This window comes from Vombatus ursinus, unplaced genomic scaffold (assembly GCF_900497805.2).
Source record: "Vombatus ursinus unplaced genomic scaffold, bare-nosed wombat genome assembly UNPS02014830.1, whole genome shotgun sequence".
NCBI classification, from domain to species: Eukaryota; Metazoa; Chordata; class Mammalia; order Diprotodontia; family Vombatidae; genus Vombatus; species Vombatus ursinus.
In genome coordinates, this window is record NW_020954608.1 from 4,016,596 (window position 1) to 4,037,744 (window position 21,149).

Sequence of the window (21,149 nt, forward strand, 5' to 3'; positions counted from 1 at the left end):
TACAACTACATGTTCCATTCAACTTTGAAACAACTTAGCTGACCCAGGCAATTAAAAATTAATGTACAACTCAGAATTTTAGTTTAGTTTTCAACTTAATTGATTGCTCCTATGACTGATAAACAACTGAACAACAACAAAAATTTCTTCTGCTTTCCTTTTGATTGTCCCATAGATGCTTTATGCATATGAAAGCCTGCTCTGAAACTCCAGCATGTTCTCCTCTGGCTGCTCCTCACCTGTCCACATTGTACCTATTCATGAAAGTCTTTTTTAGGTTTTGCCTATTCTGTGAAACCTCCCCTCTCACTCCGAACCATATTTTTATCTCTTTCTTCTAAACTCTGATAGCACTTGTGTTCTATTTGATACAATTCACCACTTCATTTATGATGTGATGTTTGATTATGTTATGATTATGATGTGATGATCATTATGATGTTACCTAATTGCCTCCTATAAATAAATATTGCCTTTCCAACCAGGTTAGAAAGAAACACCTTGAGAAAAAGGACCAGGTTGCAAATGTCTCTGATATTCCCAGTAACCTTAGATGAGTACTAAGCACATAGGAAACATTTAGTAGATACTAACTTTTACTATGATCTCTTCCCCCCTACTCCCACATATGTTTCCATGGCATATAGCTCATTTCATATTGCTTATGAAACATGGTTTTCTTCTCAGTAAAATAGAAACACACTTGTATTTCATCTTTGCCTGGTTTAAAAGCTGCTAAAAATAATTTGTGGCCAATGTATTGCAAAACATCAAAATAGCATCTTTCTCTTTGAAAGCACATTGAATTAGTCAGTTCTCCTGAATAAGATTCCATGACTACAAAGTGATGATGCTTTTCCTAGTGTTTTTAGCCCTTTCTGTTTATCATACAATTAATATTTCGTATATAACTGTACCATTTATCCTATCTACTAGTTGATTTTTATTAAAAATCAATTCTTTGCTGATGCAAAGTGAAATGAGCAGAACCATGAGAAAAATTTATGCAACAACAACAATGTTGCAGAGATAATCAACTTTGAAAGGCTTAGTAACCTTGATTGACCAAACAAATAATTCCAAAGTATTCATGATGAGACATGCTTTCCATCTTCAGATAGAAAGTTGGTGAACACAGTGCGGAATGAAACATATTTTCTTTTATTTCTTCTCCTCCTCCTCCTTTTTGGATAAGGGGGAATTTGTTTTGCATGACTACACATTTGCAATGTGTTTTGTTTTTCTTGCCTTCTCAATCAATGGGTGGGAGCAGAAGGAAGGAAAGAATTCAGAACTGAAAATAAAATTGAACTAAAAAAAGAAAAAAGTTCATTCATCTACTTAATATACTTTTTTCTTTAATTACCAGTGTCATCATTACAACAGTTTTGTACCTCTCAGATGCCCTTCGTAAGAATTTCTTAAATGAAAACTTTGATTATAAGGTAAGTGTCTATTTAACTGATTGCCTGATATTATATTTCTTCCTTTGTGTGGTATATATTCTTGCTGCTTTTAGCTAAAATCTCTAACTAAAAGTTATTTTTTCTTAATAAAAGAAGTCTTGTAGCAGTAACCTCTTAACCTGCGTAAGTGGCCAGGCTCTGTAATGTCAACTATTGGGGGGAAGAAGGCTAAAGGATTGCTTTAGCTCAGGATTTCTGAGCTACTACAGATTATGTTGATTTAATTATCTGCACCAAGTTTGGCATTAATATGGTACACTCCAGGGAGCAAGGGGTCACTAATGTGGGGCAAACTAACCCAAACTGGAAATGGAGCAAATCAAAGCTCCAGTAAGCATTGGTAGTAGGACCTGGTCCATTAGTAGTTCCTGTACTTTCAGTCTGGGTGAGATGGGGAGAACAAACTTTAAAACAAAAAACAAAAAATTTGGGAAAGAAAATATAGCAGAAGCAAAATAGCAAATTTCAATTACTTTGAAAAAAAAGTACCATAGGTTTTTAGTGCTCCTTCCTCTTGTCCTTCAAATCATGTGAGTGGAAGCCCAGAATGTTATTAGAAGACTCATAATATTATGATTTTAGTAGGACTTGGTAAAGAAAAGTTTGAAAAAAAAACTGGGTAAAACCTTCCCTCTCACATTTCTTATTCAAGATAAATGAGGGTTTGGTCAGAGGAGACATAATGTCATAGCTTTCTTCATGGCTAGTCTGATTCATGTAGAAGTGCATGAGAACTTATTAAATCTAATTTTACACAAGACAAATTAGCAATAAAGGGAGTGATAGAAGTAAGATAATGAAAAGAGTATGAGACTCAGAAGCCCTGGGTTTGGATACCAGCTCTTCTCCCTACCAGCTGTGTGACTTCAGACAAATGATTTAACCTTTCATATCTTCAGTTTTTTCAAATTATTTCTAATGTTCCTTATAGTTCTAACATTTTGTAATTCTCAAATAAGATCAGAAAAATGTGTTGAGCCACCATTGGTTCCCCACGTTATTTCTGACACCATGCTAATGGTTTTTTTCCCCTTTCTTATCTTTTAGTATGTGAAATTAAATACCCATAATATTGACCTGGGGACAGTAAATATTTATAAAGATTGCAATTTAAAAGAGTAGCATTTTCTTTTTATCTTTGTTAATATCTCTTGTTTTTTTTTATATCACGTTCATTTCTCAATGATTTTCCCTAAGAATAGGGAGAGGAGGTATCATTTGTAACAAAGATTTTAAAAGAAAGGCAATAAAAAAATCAGTTTTGCAAAACTAACCAACACAGCAACCATGTCTCCCAGTATATGTATATTCTACTCCTGCAGTCTGTTACCTCTGGAAAAATGTTGGGAGATTTATTTTCTCATCCTTTCTGAGGCCAAGCTTGCTTATTATATTTAAAAAACCTGTTGGTGGAATTTTGGATTAATTTAGCCCTTATGAAATGTAATTATGAAATGAAATGAGACTATGCTGAGAAGGTAACTAAAATATCCATACCCTTCAACCCAGAGATTACACTTTTAAGTATATACCCCCAAAGGTGTCAAAGATAGAAAGAAAGGCTCCATATAAACCAAAATATTCATATTAGCACTTATTGTAGTAGCAAAGAATTGGAATCAAAGTCCATCAATTGGGGAATGTTTAAACAAATTATGGTACATAAATGTGATGAAAGTACTCTCCTCTAAGAAAGTGATGAATACAATAAATTCAGAGAAGGATGAGAAAACATACAAAACAAAGAATAAAATAAGAATAACCAGGAAATTCATATGCAGTTGCTACAAAAATATAAATGAAAAGAATAACAATAAAACAATAGAAAATGAATGCTGTAAAATTATAATGACTGAACTTTGGCTCCAAAAAAAACAGCATAATGTGTCTACTTCCTTTTCCCAAGGCTGAGAATTATCGGTATAAAATACTATACATAATATTGACCTTCGCTGATATATTGGTTGGCTTTGCTGGACATTTTGTCTTTTTAAAAATTCTTTATTGTGAAATGGGGTCTCTGGGAAAGGAAAGAGATGTATTGGGAATTATAAGTAGAATAAAAACAAAAGGAATCAATAAATAATTTCACAAGTTCAGTTTTGGTTTTTGTTCTTTTTGTTACCTTTTTATAGTCAATTGTGCATTCCTGGTTCTACTTAGTACACTTTGTACCAATTCGTATAACTATTCCCATGCTTCTGAATTCTGTAACTTTTTTTATAACATAAATTATATTGCATTCATGTACCACATTTTGTTTAGCCATTCCCTAACTGATGGGCGTCTACTTTATTTCTAGTTCCTTGCTACTATGAAAAAGAGCTGCTATGAGTATTTTGATGTGCATGTGACCTTTCTTTCAGCTCTTGATTTTTTGGGTGGGTGTGTGCAATAGGCTTCTTGGATCGAAGGGGTGACTTTGTTTAATATAATTCCAAATTTCTTTCCATAATGGTTAGACAAATTAATAGCTCCAATAATAGCATATTGATATGTCTGTCCTTCTGTAACCCCTGCAATCTAGGCTTTTTTCATTTTTTTTTTGTCTTTTCCAATCTTCTGTATGTGAGGTTTTGATAGCAGTCTGCTACATTATATGGTTGTTATTCTTTGGGGAATTTTTTCTTCCTATCATTTTACCACTTAAGAATAGCAATTTCAAAATGATATTTTTATAAGTCCATCCCAAAATTAAACAAGAATGAATTCATCTTTCTGGTATCTCAGTCTCCTTGAAAATACTCTGGCATGTAATGATATACAAATAATTGGATAGTTGATACAGATCAGGTCAGACACAACATGAATTGTGATTAGTGGTTTTAAGGAGACTGCAGCATTTACATATCTTATTCTTCCCTTTAGATCTGGGATTCCTACTTTTACCTCGCTGTCATTTTCATAAACCAGTTGTGTCTGCAGTTGGAGATGTTCACACCTTCCAAAAAGAAAAAAGTTCTGGAAAAGTAAGTACTGATATTGGCTCAGGTGATAATATTGAACTATTAAAGACATATTCTTCAAATCATTGGAAATTCATGAATGCTGTAAATGATCTTAACAGCTTTTTATCCCATAGGAAAAACTGAGTTCCATGATAAAAATAGAATTCTTTTTCCAAATTTAAAAAAGACTAAATGCCCTTTGATGTCTTTTCCAACTCTGGGATTCTGTGGTCAACTATGGAGAATTAAAGCTGAAAATAAAAGGGAAAATGAAAAGCAAATTTAATCTTTAAATTTTTGAGATTTGGGTTTACTTGCATAAGTATTTCTATGTTTCTGAGTGATCTAAAGTTTGGTATATCAAGCAAATAAACTTAAGAAAATGAGTGTGTGACTTGATTGGGAGATACTTAAATATATTGTGTATACTTGACATTAGTTGGTAAAAATGTATCACCTACTTCAGAATAATTTACTATCATAAAGTGACTTCTCATTGTTTCACTATTTGTGAGACTTCTTTTAATCTCAGATTTGTTCATTTTCAGATATGGTGATATGCGGGTAACAATGGGTTGTGAAATCTTCAGCATGTGGCAGAATTTAGGTAAGTAGTGACAAATAAACCATTTTCATTGTACAGGTGATAAATATACTTTTAATCGTAGTGACAATGAGGAAAAAGCAATATCCAGAAGACAAAATTTGGAAGAAAACAGCTGTCAGTGGAAATATCCACATTAATTCTTCAATTTGATGAGATTTGCAACTAATTTTTCTGCAGTCTTTTTGAAAAAAATCGTTAGATTATAACTAAGGTGGAGTGCTTTCTTCTAAGGCACCAACATTAGGGAGTATACCTCCTGTCACTGGTAGTCCTCTAGACTAGTTCCTTCATCTTACAATCCTTTGCTGGTTCTGTTCCTTTCTCCCTCTTTTAGCTTCAAGTTACCACTCATCTCAGCTTCCCATCACAACTGTAGTTGTTAGTTTGTTTCAGTCCTGTGTGACTCTTCATGACCCCATTTGGGGTTTTCTTGGCAAAGATGTTTTACAGATGCCTCAGGAAACTGAGGCATACAAGATTAAATGACTCTCCCAGGGTCACGAAGCTATTAAGTATCTAAGGTCAGATCTGAACCAAGGTCTTCCTGACTCCAAGTCCAGCACTCTATCCACTGAGCCACCCAGTTGCCTCCCATCCCTGACTTCAAATGGCTTGTACATGAGATGATGAAGGCAAAGTAAAGAGGGGTGTTGAGGAATAATAATAATAATAATGAATAATGATAAGTAGCTAACACCTTAGGTTTACAAAGTACTTTACATGTTATCTAATTTAATCCTTACAACAACCCTGGGAGGTACACAGTATTATTATCCTCATTTTTCAGGTAAGGAAACTGAGACTGAGAAAGGTTTAAATGACTTGCCCAAGGTCAAACAGCTAATAAGTGTCAGAAGTCAGATTCAAACCCAGGTCTTCCAGACTCCAATTCCAGTGCTCTATCAACTGAATTAGCCAACTGCCTCAAAATCCCAAGATCTTGTATTTCAAGGTATCTTTTCCTAGCACAGTTTGACCCTGCTTCTGTCTGTAACTATGCCAGTAGCAATATACTAGGTTCCCTGCCGTTCTAGGGTCTCTATCTCCCCATTAACCTAATTCAATGATCTGGAACATCACCTCCCCAAGAAATGTTATATCCTAAATTTCAAGACTTTTCCTTAGGTCCACTGTTTTCTCACGAATGAATGTTTTCTGATTGCCAGGATACCTAGATATAGTCCTGAAAAATACAATAATCTTTGTATTTGATAATTAGTTGATAATCAGTATTAAAATCACTCATTGTTTTAAAAAAATAAGTACTTTATTTCTCTTGATTTATTAATGTGGATAACTGCTCAGTTTCTACAAAGACCCCAAATTGAAGCTACAAATTCTCTAGAGTTCAGTTTGAGCTTCATAAAGTGTTAACTTTCAGCATCATTATTCTGGAAAACTTTATTCCTTTAAGCCACATCATAAAGGGTATTAAAAAATGATTTTTTAAATATCTACAGTTGCTAAGAGACTGTTATTTCAATTTGGTTAATCTTCCCCACCAGATAGGGAATATTATTTCTGCAAATTGATAATGCAGACCTGGTCACACTAGAAAGAACTAGCATTCAGAAGAGAAATTGTTTTAGAATTTCATTGGCACTAGATCTTCTTTTCTAGACATTTATAACTTATTTAATTTGATCATTATTTTCAGCTATGTAAATTTATTTGAAAAATCTGCACTTTTATCATTCGATTTCTGTGGTTTATTAAAGTAGCTTATCTCTTTGAATTGAATGTGTGATAAGTTGAATGTTTTTTCTATTAGTTTTTTTTTTTTTAAGAATATGTTACAAAACCAGGTTTGGACATGTTTCTACTTACAAAGTAACAGGCACCAACCAACACAATAGTTATAAATATCATTCTTGCTACTCAAGAATATGGGATATGATGATGAGGACTATGTTTCATGAAGATGTGTGGATGGATTGATGTTCCTTGCATTAGTGGGCTTCCTTATTTTTCTTTCTCCCACTACACAATAATAAAATTACATCCTAAAGGAATTGTCAACGAAACTGACATGTTGTGTACATTCCAGACTTTGGGGTAATTATTCAGTTTAACAAGTCGTCCACAGAGCCTGCCAAGAGCCATCCTGAGCAATTGAGAAAAATCACCCTCCTCTCTGGCCACTGTTCTTGTCTCCTGATTAGAATGTAAACTCCTTGAGGGCAGGGCAGCCTTTGTTTTTTGCATTGATACCAGCACTTAGCACAATGTTTAATAAATGATGATTAATAAATGCTTTATCATCCATCCATTCATTTATTCCTTCTAGACCTGAGGTGGTATTACTGAAGTAACTCCAGAGTTTGTACCTCTTTAGTCTTCTGCACTAGAAATTTATGGTATTTTCTTGGCCATTTTCTGTCTTTCATTAGGGAACTTATTTCAGTGAAAGGATGACCCTGAGTTCCACAGGGTTGTAAATTTGACCTGGTTGTGGGTAGAACCATGCTGAAATTGACTCATGGTATGGTGTTCCCAGATCTTGAATAAAGACGTCTTTTCCAGTAAAAGCATATCTTCCTAAGTGCTAGGCACTTGTGCCAACTATCCACATCTGTGACACAGCTCCCAAAGTGGTCAGAATAAACCTCAGGGCAAGCTGGGGAATAAGTTTTGCTTGCTTGTCATTTGTTTTCTGATGTTAAATGAGTGCAGCTGAAAGCTTTGGCCAAAGAGAACTTAGAGGTTCCTGGCCTCTAAAAAAAGAAAAAGAGTAGATGCCAGGGCAGCTTTGTGGTCTTTGTCCTTGGGCCACGATGCTCAGATCTGTGCTTTGATGATCTAGCTGTAATGTAATAAATGTTTGCTCAGACCCACCCTAACCCCTAATTAATATAGAATGTTCAGATTCCTAGACTTGTGTAATAACATGTAGGTGGTTTAGGAAAGATGACTTAAAGACTTTTGGGATCATCCAAACATAGCCCATGTGCCAATTTGGACATATAGTCTATAGAATTCTTATAAGGCAAAATGATTTGTTTCCAAGAGGGAAGCAAACTGCATACATAATATTTCTCCTATTTCATAAAACACAACAAGTTTAGGAAACCTCAGTTTACATTGCTGAGTGACTTGACTTCAAACTCTGGAAGATGGGCCTTATCCTATTGAGGAAGATAATCAGGACAAGTAGATTATCAGTCAATATGCACTTGCTAAGGAATCCCTATGTGATAGGCACTGCTGAGTACTAGGAATAGGAAGGAATAGCAAAAATAGCCTCTGCCCTCCAAACTTATGTTGCCCTATTAGGGAGGCAAGAGCATCCCTAAATAAATACAAGATACATATACATGGTAGGTAGAAACTAACCTCAAAGGCAAAGGCACCAGTAGTTAGGGGGACCAGGAAAGACTTCCGTCAGAAGGTGATGTTTCAGTTGATTCTTGAAGAAATTTGGGGATTCCAAGAGGTGAAGGTAAGGAGAGAGTGCATAGAGGATAGCCAGTGTAGAATCATGGAGAAGAAAGATCAATGTGTATGGAACTGCTAGCAGGCCAGAAGAGCTGGACCATAGACTATACAAAGAGGAATGATATATAAGAAAACTGGAAAGGTAGCAAGGGGTCAGGTTATGAAAAGCTTTACATGCCAAACCAAGAAGGTTATCTTTGAACCTAGAACTAGTTAATAAGGAATTTGTTGAGTGGAGGGATGGGCTAACATCCCTCTTAAACTTTAGGAAAATCACTTTGGGAAAACTACATGAAAGCTGGCTTAGAGTAAAGAGATTTGACACAAGGAGACCAATTAGGAGGCTGTTGCAAAAGTCTAGGCGAGAGGAGATGCAGAGTTGATCTAACATAGAGATGTTGTGGAGATAGAAATCACATGATCACATGATCCAGCAGATTGGATACGTGGGATAATTGAAAATAGGAGTCATGAATAGCTCCAAAGTTAAGTAGGAGACATGCCTAGATTCATCTTTAAAACAGTGTCACATTTTCCCTATATTTAGTAAGTATTTCTCCAAGATTCATTAACCTGTAAGCTCTGTGTTTTTTATTTTCTAATCAGGAGCAGAGGATCATTTATTTAGATCTGGAAGGGTTCCTAGAGGCCATCTGGTCTAATTTCCTCAATTTACAGATAAGGAAGTTGAGGCCCAGCAGGTTAAGTGACTTGCCCAAGGTAACACAGGTAGTAAGTATGAGAAGTGGGGTTAGGTCCTCTGACTCCAGAGCTAGTGTTCTTTTCACTGGACCATGGTGCCTTCAAGGTTTCAGTTCATTTTTTGGTTGTTACTTCCTTTTCCTTATGCCTGATAACAAGTCTTTCCTTACCATTAGTCCAGAAGAATAAACACATTTTAAAAGGTGTTCCTCTTTCAAAAAGAAGAGAAGTGCAATGTATCCAGAATTCTGAAGACATCAGTAGGTAGTAAAGGGAATTCTTCCAGGAAACAAAATGAATAAAAAATATATTTAATACCTTTCATTAACACCTTTTATAGACTTAAACATGACTTTCTGAAGCTACTGACAATGGAGGCTGTGACCCCACCTTTGGTAAGGTAGAGTGACCCAGTGAGCTTATCTTGGATGGTACTTAATTTAGGAACATAAATATATATTTTGCATAACCTGGTCTTACTCATATTATTCTTATATTTGCTACATTATATTTAAAGTGCTGTTTGTTTGGGCTGACATTCTGGAGAAACCATAACTTCCTTAGTATAGGTACTGTCTTCATTGAAGTAGCTCATAGCATTTTCACAGCTCCATCAATCTTTTAGGTAGTTGCCCATGTGCTTCCCAGAAATCCTCCATAACAGATTTACCCAAAACCTTGGGACTCTTGGTCTTTTAGGAACCTGGGTATACCCTTATGCGGCTTGGGCTGACCATCTGTTGATTCTCATTGTCATGATATGCTCAACCAACTCTCTTTGCCATTAATATACATCTTTAGTAGTATCTCTTGTGCCAGTTTTGTAATGAAAATTATCATTAGTGACATGTTGCAGCCTGCTTGTGACACTGTGTTCCTTTGTTGTGCCTAATGGGTTGTTTTTTAATGTTATAATTCTTCTGAGATCGTGGTGTCCATGATTCAAAGTCATACAGTATCATTGGGAGAATATTGGTGTAAAAGAGATAGGCTTGTTTGAACAAGAATTTCAGATTTGCTCATTGGATTTTTTAAATTGTTTTTTCATTTTTGTTATAAATAAGGTTTTAAGCTATAGAATTTTAAAGAATCTCTCCTCTGTCCAGTTAAAAAAATTATAAACATATGTTTGAAATGAAGAAACATGTTCACCAACTCAAAGAATATTTTCAATTTAACAAAAAATAGAGATTAGGATAGTCCCTTTGCTAGGCACAGATTACTTTTAACTAGTTTATTTGTCATCCCTTGATTTTTTCATGCCATTTCTTGACTTTGTGACTTTGTATAGACTGTCCCCCACACATGGAATGACATCTTTCCTCATCACTGCTTCTTAAAATTGATTAGCTTCTTTCAAATCTTGGCTTATGTGTTACCTTCTATGGAGAGTATTTCTTGATCTCTAATTATCTCTTCAATTAACTTATCTGGTTATATGTTGATTACCAGGGACTAGGAGACGGTGTTCCTGGTTTTTGCCTTAGTAGCCTCAGTGCCTTGCACACAGCAGGTATTTAATAAGTGCTTGTTGAATTGAACTGAATAGAAGAAACCATCACCATCCTAGTAAAAACAAAGAAAGTTAAGATGACAATTTTTTTTTTCTGCAGTTAGCATGAAGCAAACAAACATCAGTGTTTGTCAAGCAGAAACAGAAAGCATTCATTTCCTGAAAGGGTAATGAGGAATACAAAGGGAAGAAAACACCTTGAGGCTTATTGATTATAATTTTTGCCCCATGCGACTATCTAATCAGAAACTGAAAATGTGAATTTTATTTAACAGTATTGGAAAATAGTGTTTTGATTTGTTTTTTCCTCTTCAGAAAGAAAAGAATGAGGGAGAGAAATGTAGCTTAGTCATGAGTTTATATATAAATACTGAGTTTAATCATAAGATTACTATAAGAACTCACTGCAGACAGTTTTCCTAACCCCATAGTGAAAAAGAGGATGTGGCTCCCTAGTTCTTTGGGTAGATAGTTTAGGGATAAAATCTGATTAGAGGTGTTCAATTATGATTTTCCCAAGTTAATAAAATATACTAATTGAGCAATTTTGGGGGGAGGGGAATCTGACCAGTGATTTTACTGATATAGGGAAGTCCCAGTGAGGAAACTCCCTCTACCATGGGTGCATATCAGCACTTCTCTGCAGCTTAAACTCTTTGAGAGTTTCTTAGGGTAAGAGGAGTCAAGGCCGTTAGTCAGGGTCATACACATCCTCCTTTTTTTTTTAAGACCCAATTTTAGTGTGTCAGAGATGTGACTTAAACCTGCATCTTCCTGACTCTGAAGCTGAATCCCTACCCATTATATCATGTTGCTTCTCTCAACCAAAATATTATTTAATATTCTGAATTCATGTAAGTTTAAATACTAACTTTTATTAAAAAAAATTTTCTTTCTGCCATTTAGTGTTGTTCTCAGGGTCAGATAGTCATGAAGAGCCAGGCTGTAATTTCCCTTGGCTTGTAGGGGAAAAAACTTTTAGATTTCTTCCTCTTCTGTATTGAACTATTTAAACAAAAAGGATGATACATTTCTTGTTTATAATTTCTTCATCAGTAAATCAATACATTTCTTGTGTTCACTATATTCCGAATATTTTAAAAGCAAATCAGGATCACAGGAGCCTATTCATCAGTCTCACAGTCAAAAGTCAGTAAAAGGAAACCCACAAGCAGAAGAAGTAAGAATCACTCTTACCTTGTTATACAGTGAGAAATCCCCTGAAGGCAGTGTTGGAATAATGGCTAGAAGGCTGTGCTTGGAGTCAGGAAAACATGAGTTCAGACCTTACTTCGTGTACTTACTAGTCCTGTGTCACTTAATTTCTCTCAGCTTCAGTTTCCTCATATTTATGTAAAATAAAGATAACCATAGCGCCTACTTCACAGGGATGTTGTGAGGATCAAAACAGGTAACATATAAAGGGCTCTGCAAACCATAAAGCATTCTATGAATTCTGTAGAATAATTGACAGTACCATTTTCCCATGACATAGTCTTTAGAAATTATTTTGGGGGAATGGAGGTAAAATAATGCTATACAAATATCTTATATTACATGTAAAATTCATCATTTTAAAAATAATCATAATCAAATTTTTGTCTTTGGGACAAAAGACTCTCAAGAAATATGTGATCTGCAGCCAGAAACAGAACTATGGAATCTGAATGCAGATTGAAGCATACTATTTGCTCTAGCTCTTTTTTTGTTTGTTTGTTTTTTCTTTCTCGTGGTTCCTTCCATTGGCTCTAATTCTTCTTTACAACATGACTAATGTGAAAATATGTCTAATATGAATGTCTATGTAGAGCCTATATCAGATTGCATACCATCTTGGGGTGGGGAAAGGGAAGGAGGGGGAGAAAATTTGGAGCTCAAAATCTTATGGAAGTGAATGTTGAAAATTAAAAATAAATAAATATTTTAAAAAAAGAAATGTATATGGATGTTTTGTTTTCCCCAAACACCCATTCTTCAAGGGTTTTATATTTAAATATATAAATTGTTTTTGCTGTTGTGTAAAATTCACAACAAATTTTATAAATATATGTATTTACCATAGCTTTAAATAATAGCAATTTATATATTTATATAATGGATTATATATGCACATATATAATTTATTATGGACTTTAAAGAGTACCCAGATTAATGAATTTTATATGCATTTTTAATTTATTATGAACTTTAAACAGTAACAAAACCAATTCAATTGATGTTTATCACTAAGTTTTTTCTTTATTATATATCTTTATGTTTCCAGCTATAGCTGCATTGTTTGGCAATAGAGGGTTTAATCATTACCACCGAGGTCCATTCTCTGGCATTTATCTTTCGGCAGGGTTTGTTTGTTCTATTTTCAGATGAAGTAAAATTCTTACTAAATATATAAAGCAGGCACTTTCTCCCACATTTGCAAACACAGCATCTAGTGACTGCTGTAGAAAAATCAATACTTCTCAGACAGCCTGTTCTGTGCACAAATATAAAACTCAAGGGACCGAGTTGCAGGTGTCCTAAATGCTTTATAACAAGAGCATGTGACCATTAGGGATGGGAATCCATACTAAATCTGCCATGATAACAGAAGTTTGTTTTGCTGTTGTCATATTCTACAAAGAGCTCAGAATTGTGCCTTGTTCCTTAGGAAAGGTTCTGGGATGAGGTCTTCTATGAGAGAACCTACAGTCCTGTATTACCAAGGCATGTTTTATAGTCAACTATATTGTAATATGATGTAATTACATCAGAATATAACCTCCTTACAAGTAGTGATTGTTTCTTTTCTTGGATTTGTCCCCCAAGTACCTAACATAATGCCTGGTACATTATAAGTGCCTGATAAATGTTTGTGGGATGATTGAAATTGTTCTAAATTCCTAGACAGGGATGTGATTTCAGGTTTGGTTCCTGAAAGAAAAGGCCTGTCAACAGAATATCAGCTTGTCAAATTCACCCAAGAGCCTCTTGGCAGAGAGATTGAAAAGTGCAACACAGGGTTAGGAAAAAACCGCAAACAAATGGAAATTAATCAACCAGTCAATAAGCATATATTAAGTAGCTGTGATGTGCCAGGCACTGTGCTTGGTTCTGGGTATACAAAAACAAAACAGTCCCTACCCTTGAGGAATTTACTTTTTATTCAAGGGAAATAAAACATCCACATATAAGGAAATTCAAAGTGAAAACAAGGTATTTTCAATGTTAGGACTAGAAGTTGGAAGGATGAGAAAGGAAAGATCTTAAGAGGTGGCATTTGAGCTGAGCTTTGAAAGGAACAAGGGATTGTTAGAAACAAAGGTTAGAAGAGAGTGCATTCCTTACTTGGCAGCCAACCTCTGCTTTAGGAATATCACTGGCATTTACATGGAGAATCAATTGGACAGGGAAGAGACTAGAAGCAAGGAGCACAATTAGAAGGCTGTTGAGATATGACATCTCAACAGGTGAGATGTGACAACATGAACTATGGTGGTGGCCACGTGCATACAGAAAATAGTACAAATGTTAAGATATGTAGGGTCAGAGAGAGTTAAGCATCAAGGATGATTCTAAGATTGCATACCTAGACAGCCAGGGGTATGTAAGATGGTATCCCCAACAGAAATAGGGAAGTTGGGATTGGGAGAGACAAAATAATAAATTCTGCTTTGGATAGAGTGAGTTTGAGATGCCTATGGAAGATCCAGATGGAAATGTCCAGTTAGCAATTGGTGATGTGTTCCTGGAGCTCAGGAGAAAGACTAGAGCTGGATATATAGATTTAGGGATTTTTGCATAGAGTCGTCTACATGACAGTTGAACCCCATGGTTCATGGAGTCCCAAAGAAAAACAAAGTAGAGGGAAGACAAGAAGACCCAGGACAAATCCTTGGGGTGCCCCCACATTTACTCAGGGGGGACATGGATGATGATCCAGCATAAGAGACTACTAAGAAGGAGTGTCAAATTCGATGGGAAGGTAGGAGGAAAACTAAGAATGAAATGTCATGAAAACCAGGAGAGGAGAGAACACTTGAAGGAAAGCATGGTCAATGATCAACAAATAGTCTACAGCTTTCTTCCTATCATTAATGTCATTGTGCAAATAATCTTCATAATCCTTTGCTCTGATCATATCATTCCATTGGTAAAAAAAACTTTTAGAGACTACCCAAGGCCTACCCCATGAAGTATAAATTCCTTAAACTTGCACACAAGGCTTTCTACAATCTGGCTTTATTTCACACTTCTTCAATGTTCCCCATTCTTGCTCTGTTTTTCATTGGCCTATGCTGCCTCTCATGTTTGGAATAGACTTTTGGAATAGACTCCTTTGGTCCTGCCCCCCAATATCCACCTCTTGAAATCTTTTTTTTTTCTTTAAGGTCCAATTCAGATGTTACCTCCTCCATGAAGCCTTTCCTGATCTAGTTGGAAGTAATCTTTTTGTCCTTCAACTTTCTCTTATAAGGCACTTTGTACTTTGCCTCTCTACATACAATCTAATGGACATTTTAGCTATCTGTATACCTCATTTCCCCTATTAGCTTTTAAACCTTTCAGAAGGCAGTGACTGTGTTTTATTCTTTGTATAGCAAGTACCTTTCAGAGTGTCCCAATAGAGTAGGTGCTTAATACATATTTGTGTATTAGAATTTATTTGAATTAAAAGGGAAAGCCAGCTGGAAGAGAATAATAGAAGATGAGTGAATAAAGCTGTATGGGGGAAATATGATAACCATTCCCTTATTCGAAGGAAAACTTTGCAGGGCTGAAGTAGTCACTTGCAAAAGAATCTTGAAATATTGCAATAGAAAGGGCCCTGGATTGGAATCAGAAGACCTGGTGTGGAATCCAACCTACATCATTTACATTCTATGTCCATGACCTTGGGCAAGTTACAACCTCCCTAGACCTTAGTTTTCTCACCTGTAAAATTGAGGTGGGGGGGAAATGTCAGATCTTTAGGGTTCCTTGTAATTCCAAACCAATAATCTAATCCTAGGTTGACATAAACCATAAAAGGAGTTTGTCTCTGCAAAAGAGAACCTTCCTTTTAGTAAGTAAGAAAAACTATTGTCCTACTTGTTAAGGGAAGACCCAAAAATGAACTAGGAAAGATTGGCTGGACGGAGAGCAAGCATCCTTATTAAATTAAAGGAGAAAAAATAAAAAGTATTAGGATACTAGATTAAGGTTTCCCCTTTTCATATAGATACCAGATACTTAAATTAGTTCTAGCAGCAAAAGTTATCAGTTAATCTCTTGTTCTCTTTCTGTTCTTCAATCTCCTTCTCCCTATTTTTCCCTTTTCTACCTCTTTCTCCCCCACTAGGAAAAAAAAAAAAGCAAAACCTTATAACATATACATAATCAAGCGAAACTAATTCCCTTATTGACCATGTCCAAAAAATATATCTTATTCTGCACGCTGAATCTATCACCTTTTTGTCAATTTTATCATCCATGGAATCATCATAGGTCACTACATTAATGAGAGTGCTTATATCTTTCAAAGCTGTTTTGTCTTCATAAGGCTATTGTTTCCATTTAAATTTTTCTTCTGTTCATTTCACTCTGTAACAATTCATACTGTTTTTCCCATGTTTCTCTGAAATCATATCATTCATCATTTCTAACTGCACAGTGGTGTTACATCACATTCATATGTCATAGATTTTTCAGTTATTCCCCAGTTGATGGTTAGCACCCCCTTAGTTTCCTATTCTTTGTAACCATAAAGAGCTTCCTTTATTACTTTTGTGCATATGATTCCTTTTCCTCTCTCAGGGATGTACTTCAAAGCATTGTTTCCCCATGGAGGAAGTGTTGCACTTCACGAGATGACGTCTGCTTAGATCATATATTGTTAATTACTGTAGATTCCATCCTAAGCCATTTGAATTTGACAAATTGTATTGCGACATAAAATAAGTGGATGTGTCATCTGAGTTTACTGCACAGAAAAGTGAGGACAGTCAGATAACATTAATCAGGAAAATCTATCTTGAAAAACATTATACTTTCTGACCTAGAAAAAAAATGTGCTTGGCTTTTAAAATGTTTCAGCTGGTTTCCCTGGTTACCTAAGAGTAATCATTGGAACAGAAGCTCATTTACATATCATTGTCCTTTCTAGAAGGTTTGTGCTCCTGGTAGTATCACTTCCTGAGCTAGACTTGTAATGCTAGTGTAGTTGTGTGACCTTGGTTGAATCACTTTGATTTTGAGTTTCTATTTCCTTATCTGCAAAGTAGGAATAATAGTTTACTTTAGAATAGTGGATGATAACATTTTTTTGTTCCCTGAGCCCCTTTCAACAACAACAAAATGTATTGTGAACCCCCAGAGTAATTTCATATTCTATTCCTAATATTCTTTTAGATTTCTTCATTAAGTGTTTAAAGTACCTACAGTGACAACTTTTGCCCCCAAACTTCCAAATTAAAATTTATATTATATAATTGTAATTATAAAATATAACATTTATTCTACCTATAATTATGGAAACTATGTAAAATCATAGGCAGCTAAGTGGCACAGTGGATAGAGTACCAGATCTGGAGGAAGGAAGCCTCATCTTCCTGAGTTCAAATCTGACCTTCAGACATTTATTAGCTATGTGACCCTGGGCAAGTCATTAACTCTTTTTGCCTCAGTTTCCTCATCTGTAAAATAAGTTGGAGAAGGAAATGGCAAACCACTACAGTATCTTTGCCATGATTTTATGGGACATTCTGTAAGAATTAAGTAAGCTAGCAAGTCCTAATAACTTGGCAGTTATTTACTGCTTAATATATTATTGAAGAATTTTTAGCGCAAACCCTTCAGACTAGAGGTTCTCAACCTTATTTGGCTTACTGCCCCCTTTTAAAAAAATACTCAGTGCCCCCTTGGAAATCTACTGTCTTTAATCCTTTAATTTTTTTTAATTTGAATCATTTCAAAAAATATAAATTTTTTTTTTAAAATGACACATCTTAAATTTAATAATTTATTGTAAATTTGTGGGTTTTTTCCTACATTGAAATTTTGATGACACCATATTGTGTCCTGTAACCATATAGAATTGTGTTGTCAACAAGTCATTATACACATATATTCCTACTGATGCATGCTGGACTTCCCCGACACACTCACCTGCCAACACTTGCTTGTTAAGACTTTGGCAGATTTGACCACTGATAGGTTATAACTTGCATTTTGTATGTTTATTTGGAAAATAATGTAATCACTTTGACTTTTACTCTGTTACACAACAGATGAAACATGTACGAAACATTTTTCAGAATCCTCTTCTTTCTTTATGTTTCCACCACCCCTATTTTTATTCAGTGCCCCCCAATTGCATCCCAGACTACTACCACCCCCCTAATTGGTTCCAGTGCCCCCAGGGGGCAGTATCACCCACTTTGGGAACCTATCCTTTGGACCATCATGAACCCCCAGGAAATTCATGAACCACTATTTGGGAACCGCTGCTTTATAGGATCATAAATACAGGCCATTTAGTCCAACCCCCTCAATTTTGTAAAAGAATCATTTGAGGCTCAAAGGAACTAAATGACTTGTTCAAAGTCACAAAGTGAGTAGAAGAGGTAGGATTTGAATCTAAGTCCTCTGATTTCCAGGGCTGGTGCTCTTTATACTGTGCCATATAGGCCACAGTGAAGAAAACGCTTTGAAAACTTTAAAGTGTTGCCTAAATATAAGCCATTATTATGATATTGATTATTTAGAATGGGTTTATGAACACTTAATCCCACTACATACTTATGGCCTTGTGTGCTCCCTTGGCCCTGAAAATGAGGCTGCTATTCAGGTAATAAGGTCAAACTGTAGTTAATTGGAGATGTATTTTCATGCCTGATTAGTCATGAAGACACCAACTTTCTATTCCCTCTTTTTTCTCATCCCTCATTCTTGATAGTTTTCTTCCCTTTTAAGGACATGTTGGGGGCAGCTAGATGGTGCAGTGGAGAGAATACAGGGCCTAGAGTCAGGAAGACTCAATTTCCTGAGTTAAAATCAAGCCTCAGACACTGACTAGCTGTGTGACCCTAGAGAAGTCACTTAACCCTGTTTGCCTCAGTTTCCTCATCTGTAAAGTGAGCTGGAGAAGGAAATGGCTAACCCACTCCAGTATCTTTGCCAAGAAAACTCCAAATGGGGTCACAAAGAGTTTGGACGTGACTGACAAAGACCAAACAACAACAAAAGATGTGCTGATTTATACATTAGCTTTACTTTGAAGACTTGTCTAAGATTGAAAGGAAATGTATCTATACTTGTGCAGAGAACTGCTGTTGTACAGTGTAACTTTGCCACCCATCTCAGTTTTCTGGGCACTCTGTGCTTTGTGCTACCTTAAGAAGCAAAATAAAAGGAAATATAATTAATGTGCATGCATTTAACTCTGAAATTGGCAAATGACTGTGGAAAATATGGCTTTGAATCCAAAATCTAACACAAAAGATGGAAGTTAAAAAGGAACATGGAAAGGGGGAATCAGTTTCATTGATTGCTCAGTTGGATTTGAGTTAGTGTTTTTATTATTTATTTTAGTCTATACCAGCAAAAGCTGTATTTGGAAAAGAATACAATATGATTAAAAACCTATATTCTTTTAAGCAGAAAAGGCAATCCAGGCAATTGCAATTAATCTAAGACAGATTAAAAAAACTGATCAAACTCAGTAGAATAAAAGCTTTTCAAGGACAGGTACTCTTTTGTTTCTATCTTCAGTGTCCTAGCACAGTGCAGACCTCACAGTAGGCTTCACTTAAATATTTCATAGAGCATCTAGCAAGATAGGTGATTTTTGTACTTCAGATACATCTGTTCCTTCGCTGTTTGAGCTAGCTCATGTGTTAGGTTTTCCATGGCTGCCCCATCCTTTATCACTTCACCATGGCCTTTGTGGTTTCTTGGAGCCCCAATTGATTGCTTCCCCTGCTGATAAATTGGAATGACTTCTATTTGGTTATTATTAGAAAGCTCTACAACCTAATCTTACCACTATAACACATTTTATTTTGCTGTCTTGCTGTGGATATTGACAATGAATGTTGTAAAATTTTATAAAATTTAAAAACCTTAAAACTTGATAAGAATCCCTAGGTCCTAAATGACTCCATGAGAGGAGAACATTTTGTCTTCTTCTTTACTTGGACCAGAACTTCCTGGTCCATATATTGACATTAATGACTGCAACCTTTGATGTAAAATATCCTCCTGAGTCAAGGAGTTAGATAATTTTGGGTATTTTTCACTTAAAGGAAACCCACTAAGTGAAAATTCCTACCTATGAAAATAGTGATTGCTCTGTGATTTTCATCCCTGTGGGTAATTTATACAGGTCACAACCTCTCCACATTCATGATCAGTGTTTCTTTTTTAAGTCTTTCTATAGATGATTTACCCAATGTGCTGAAAGTCTTTCTCTGGTTATTTTAACATCTGCATGATACTCATGTGACTGTCCTTCTGTTTCCATCATTTTTGCTGCATGATGAATCCATGTCCTTTATCAGTCATTTAAGTCTCCATTCATCTTTTGTATCACTTTTACACACCATTCATTATCGATTATATTTTGTAGTCTACATGCATGAATCATGAATATTCCCATTCTTCCTTGGACTATATACACATATGTGTATGTATACATACATACATATCCTTCCTGGCTAGTGCTACTCCATGGTTTATAATCATATTGTATATTTGACATAATATTGTTATTAGAGAGATGCGTTTTTGTGGCAATGCATAGCTTAGAATCATTCAGAGTATTTCAGAATTTTCCAAAAGGAGTCCATCATCAATGAGAGTACATTGCTGTAATATGGCATGTTCCATTTGGCATTTCTTTGTTGTTTCCATTCTATTTTTATTTTCTACAAAAGCTCTTATAATGACCCGGTTTAGCTGGATTTCATTTCAAGTGCTGCAGCATTGTTTTCTACTCAGAATGTTTTTATGATGTGATCCTGCTTAGTCTTCCAGCTCCTACTCTTCAATGTTTTGGAAAGGAATTTACATTTTGTATTAAAACTCAGTGTTGCCCTTGATTTCCATGTCTCTCCAAGAGGCAATAAATTAAGTTTTTAATTTCTGTAGCAATTTCCAGTCTTTTGTATTTTCTGTTATGTCGACTATTTTGAATCAGTTAAACTTCTCTAAGAAATGGACATAGAGTCTACTTTTGCCCATTTCCTTTTTTTTTTTTTGAAAGGATGGACCATTTAAACAGAATTGGAGCTGATGTCAGAAGACTCCGTGTTTTCTTTTCTTTCTTCTTATTTAGTATTTACTGTAACTTTTGTTCTAACTAGTCAGTGATCTGACCCCTGTGACCCTTGAAAGGCATCTCCAGTTTGGTAAGAGTCTTATACCTTAGCCATCCTGTAGACCCTAACCCTGAGTCAGACCAGGACTCCATGCTTTCTATTTAAAGACCAGCCTAGCCAAATTCAAAGATGCTTATCACTAGA

The 21,149-nt window shown here is 35.4% G+C and overlaps 1 protein-coding gene across 1 annotated transcript in view; it reads left to right on the plus strand.

Moving 5' to 3' along the window:
* DOCK4 (dedicator of cytokinesis 4) overlaps window positions 1-21,149 on the plus strand; it is a 525,552-nt gene that overhangs the window by 434,924 nt on the left and 69,479 nt on the right. Inside the window, exons 26-28 of the mRNA XM_027838880.1 lie at window positions 1,370-1,445; window positions 4,335-4,435; window positions 4,963-5,021. Coding sequence (XP_027694681.1) covers window positions 1,370-1,445; window positions 4,335-4,435; window positions 4,963-5,021 — 236 coding nt within the window. The remainder of the gene's footprint in view (window positions 1-1,369; window positions 1,446-4,334; window positions 4,436-4,962; window positions 5,022-21,149) is intronic.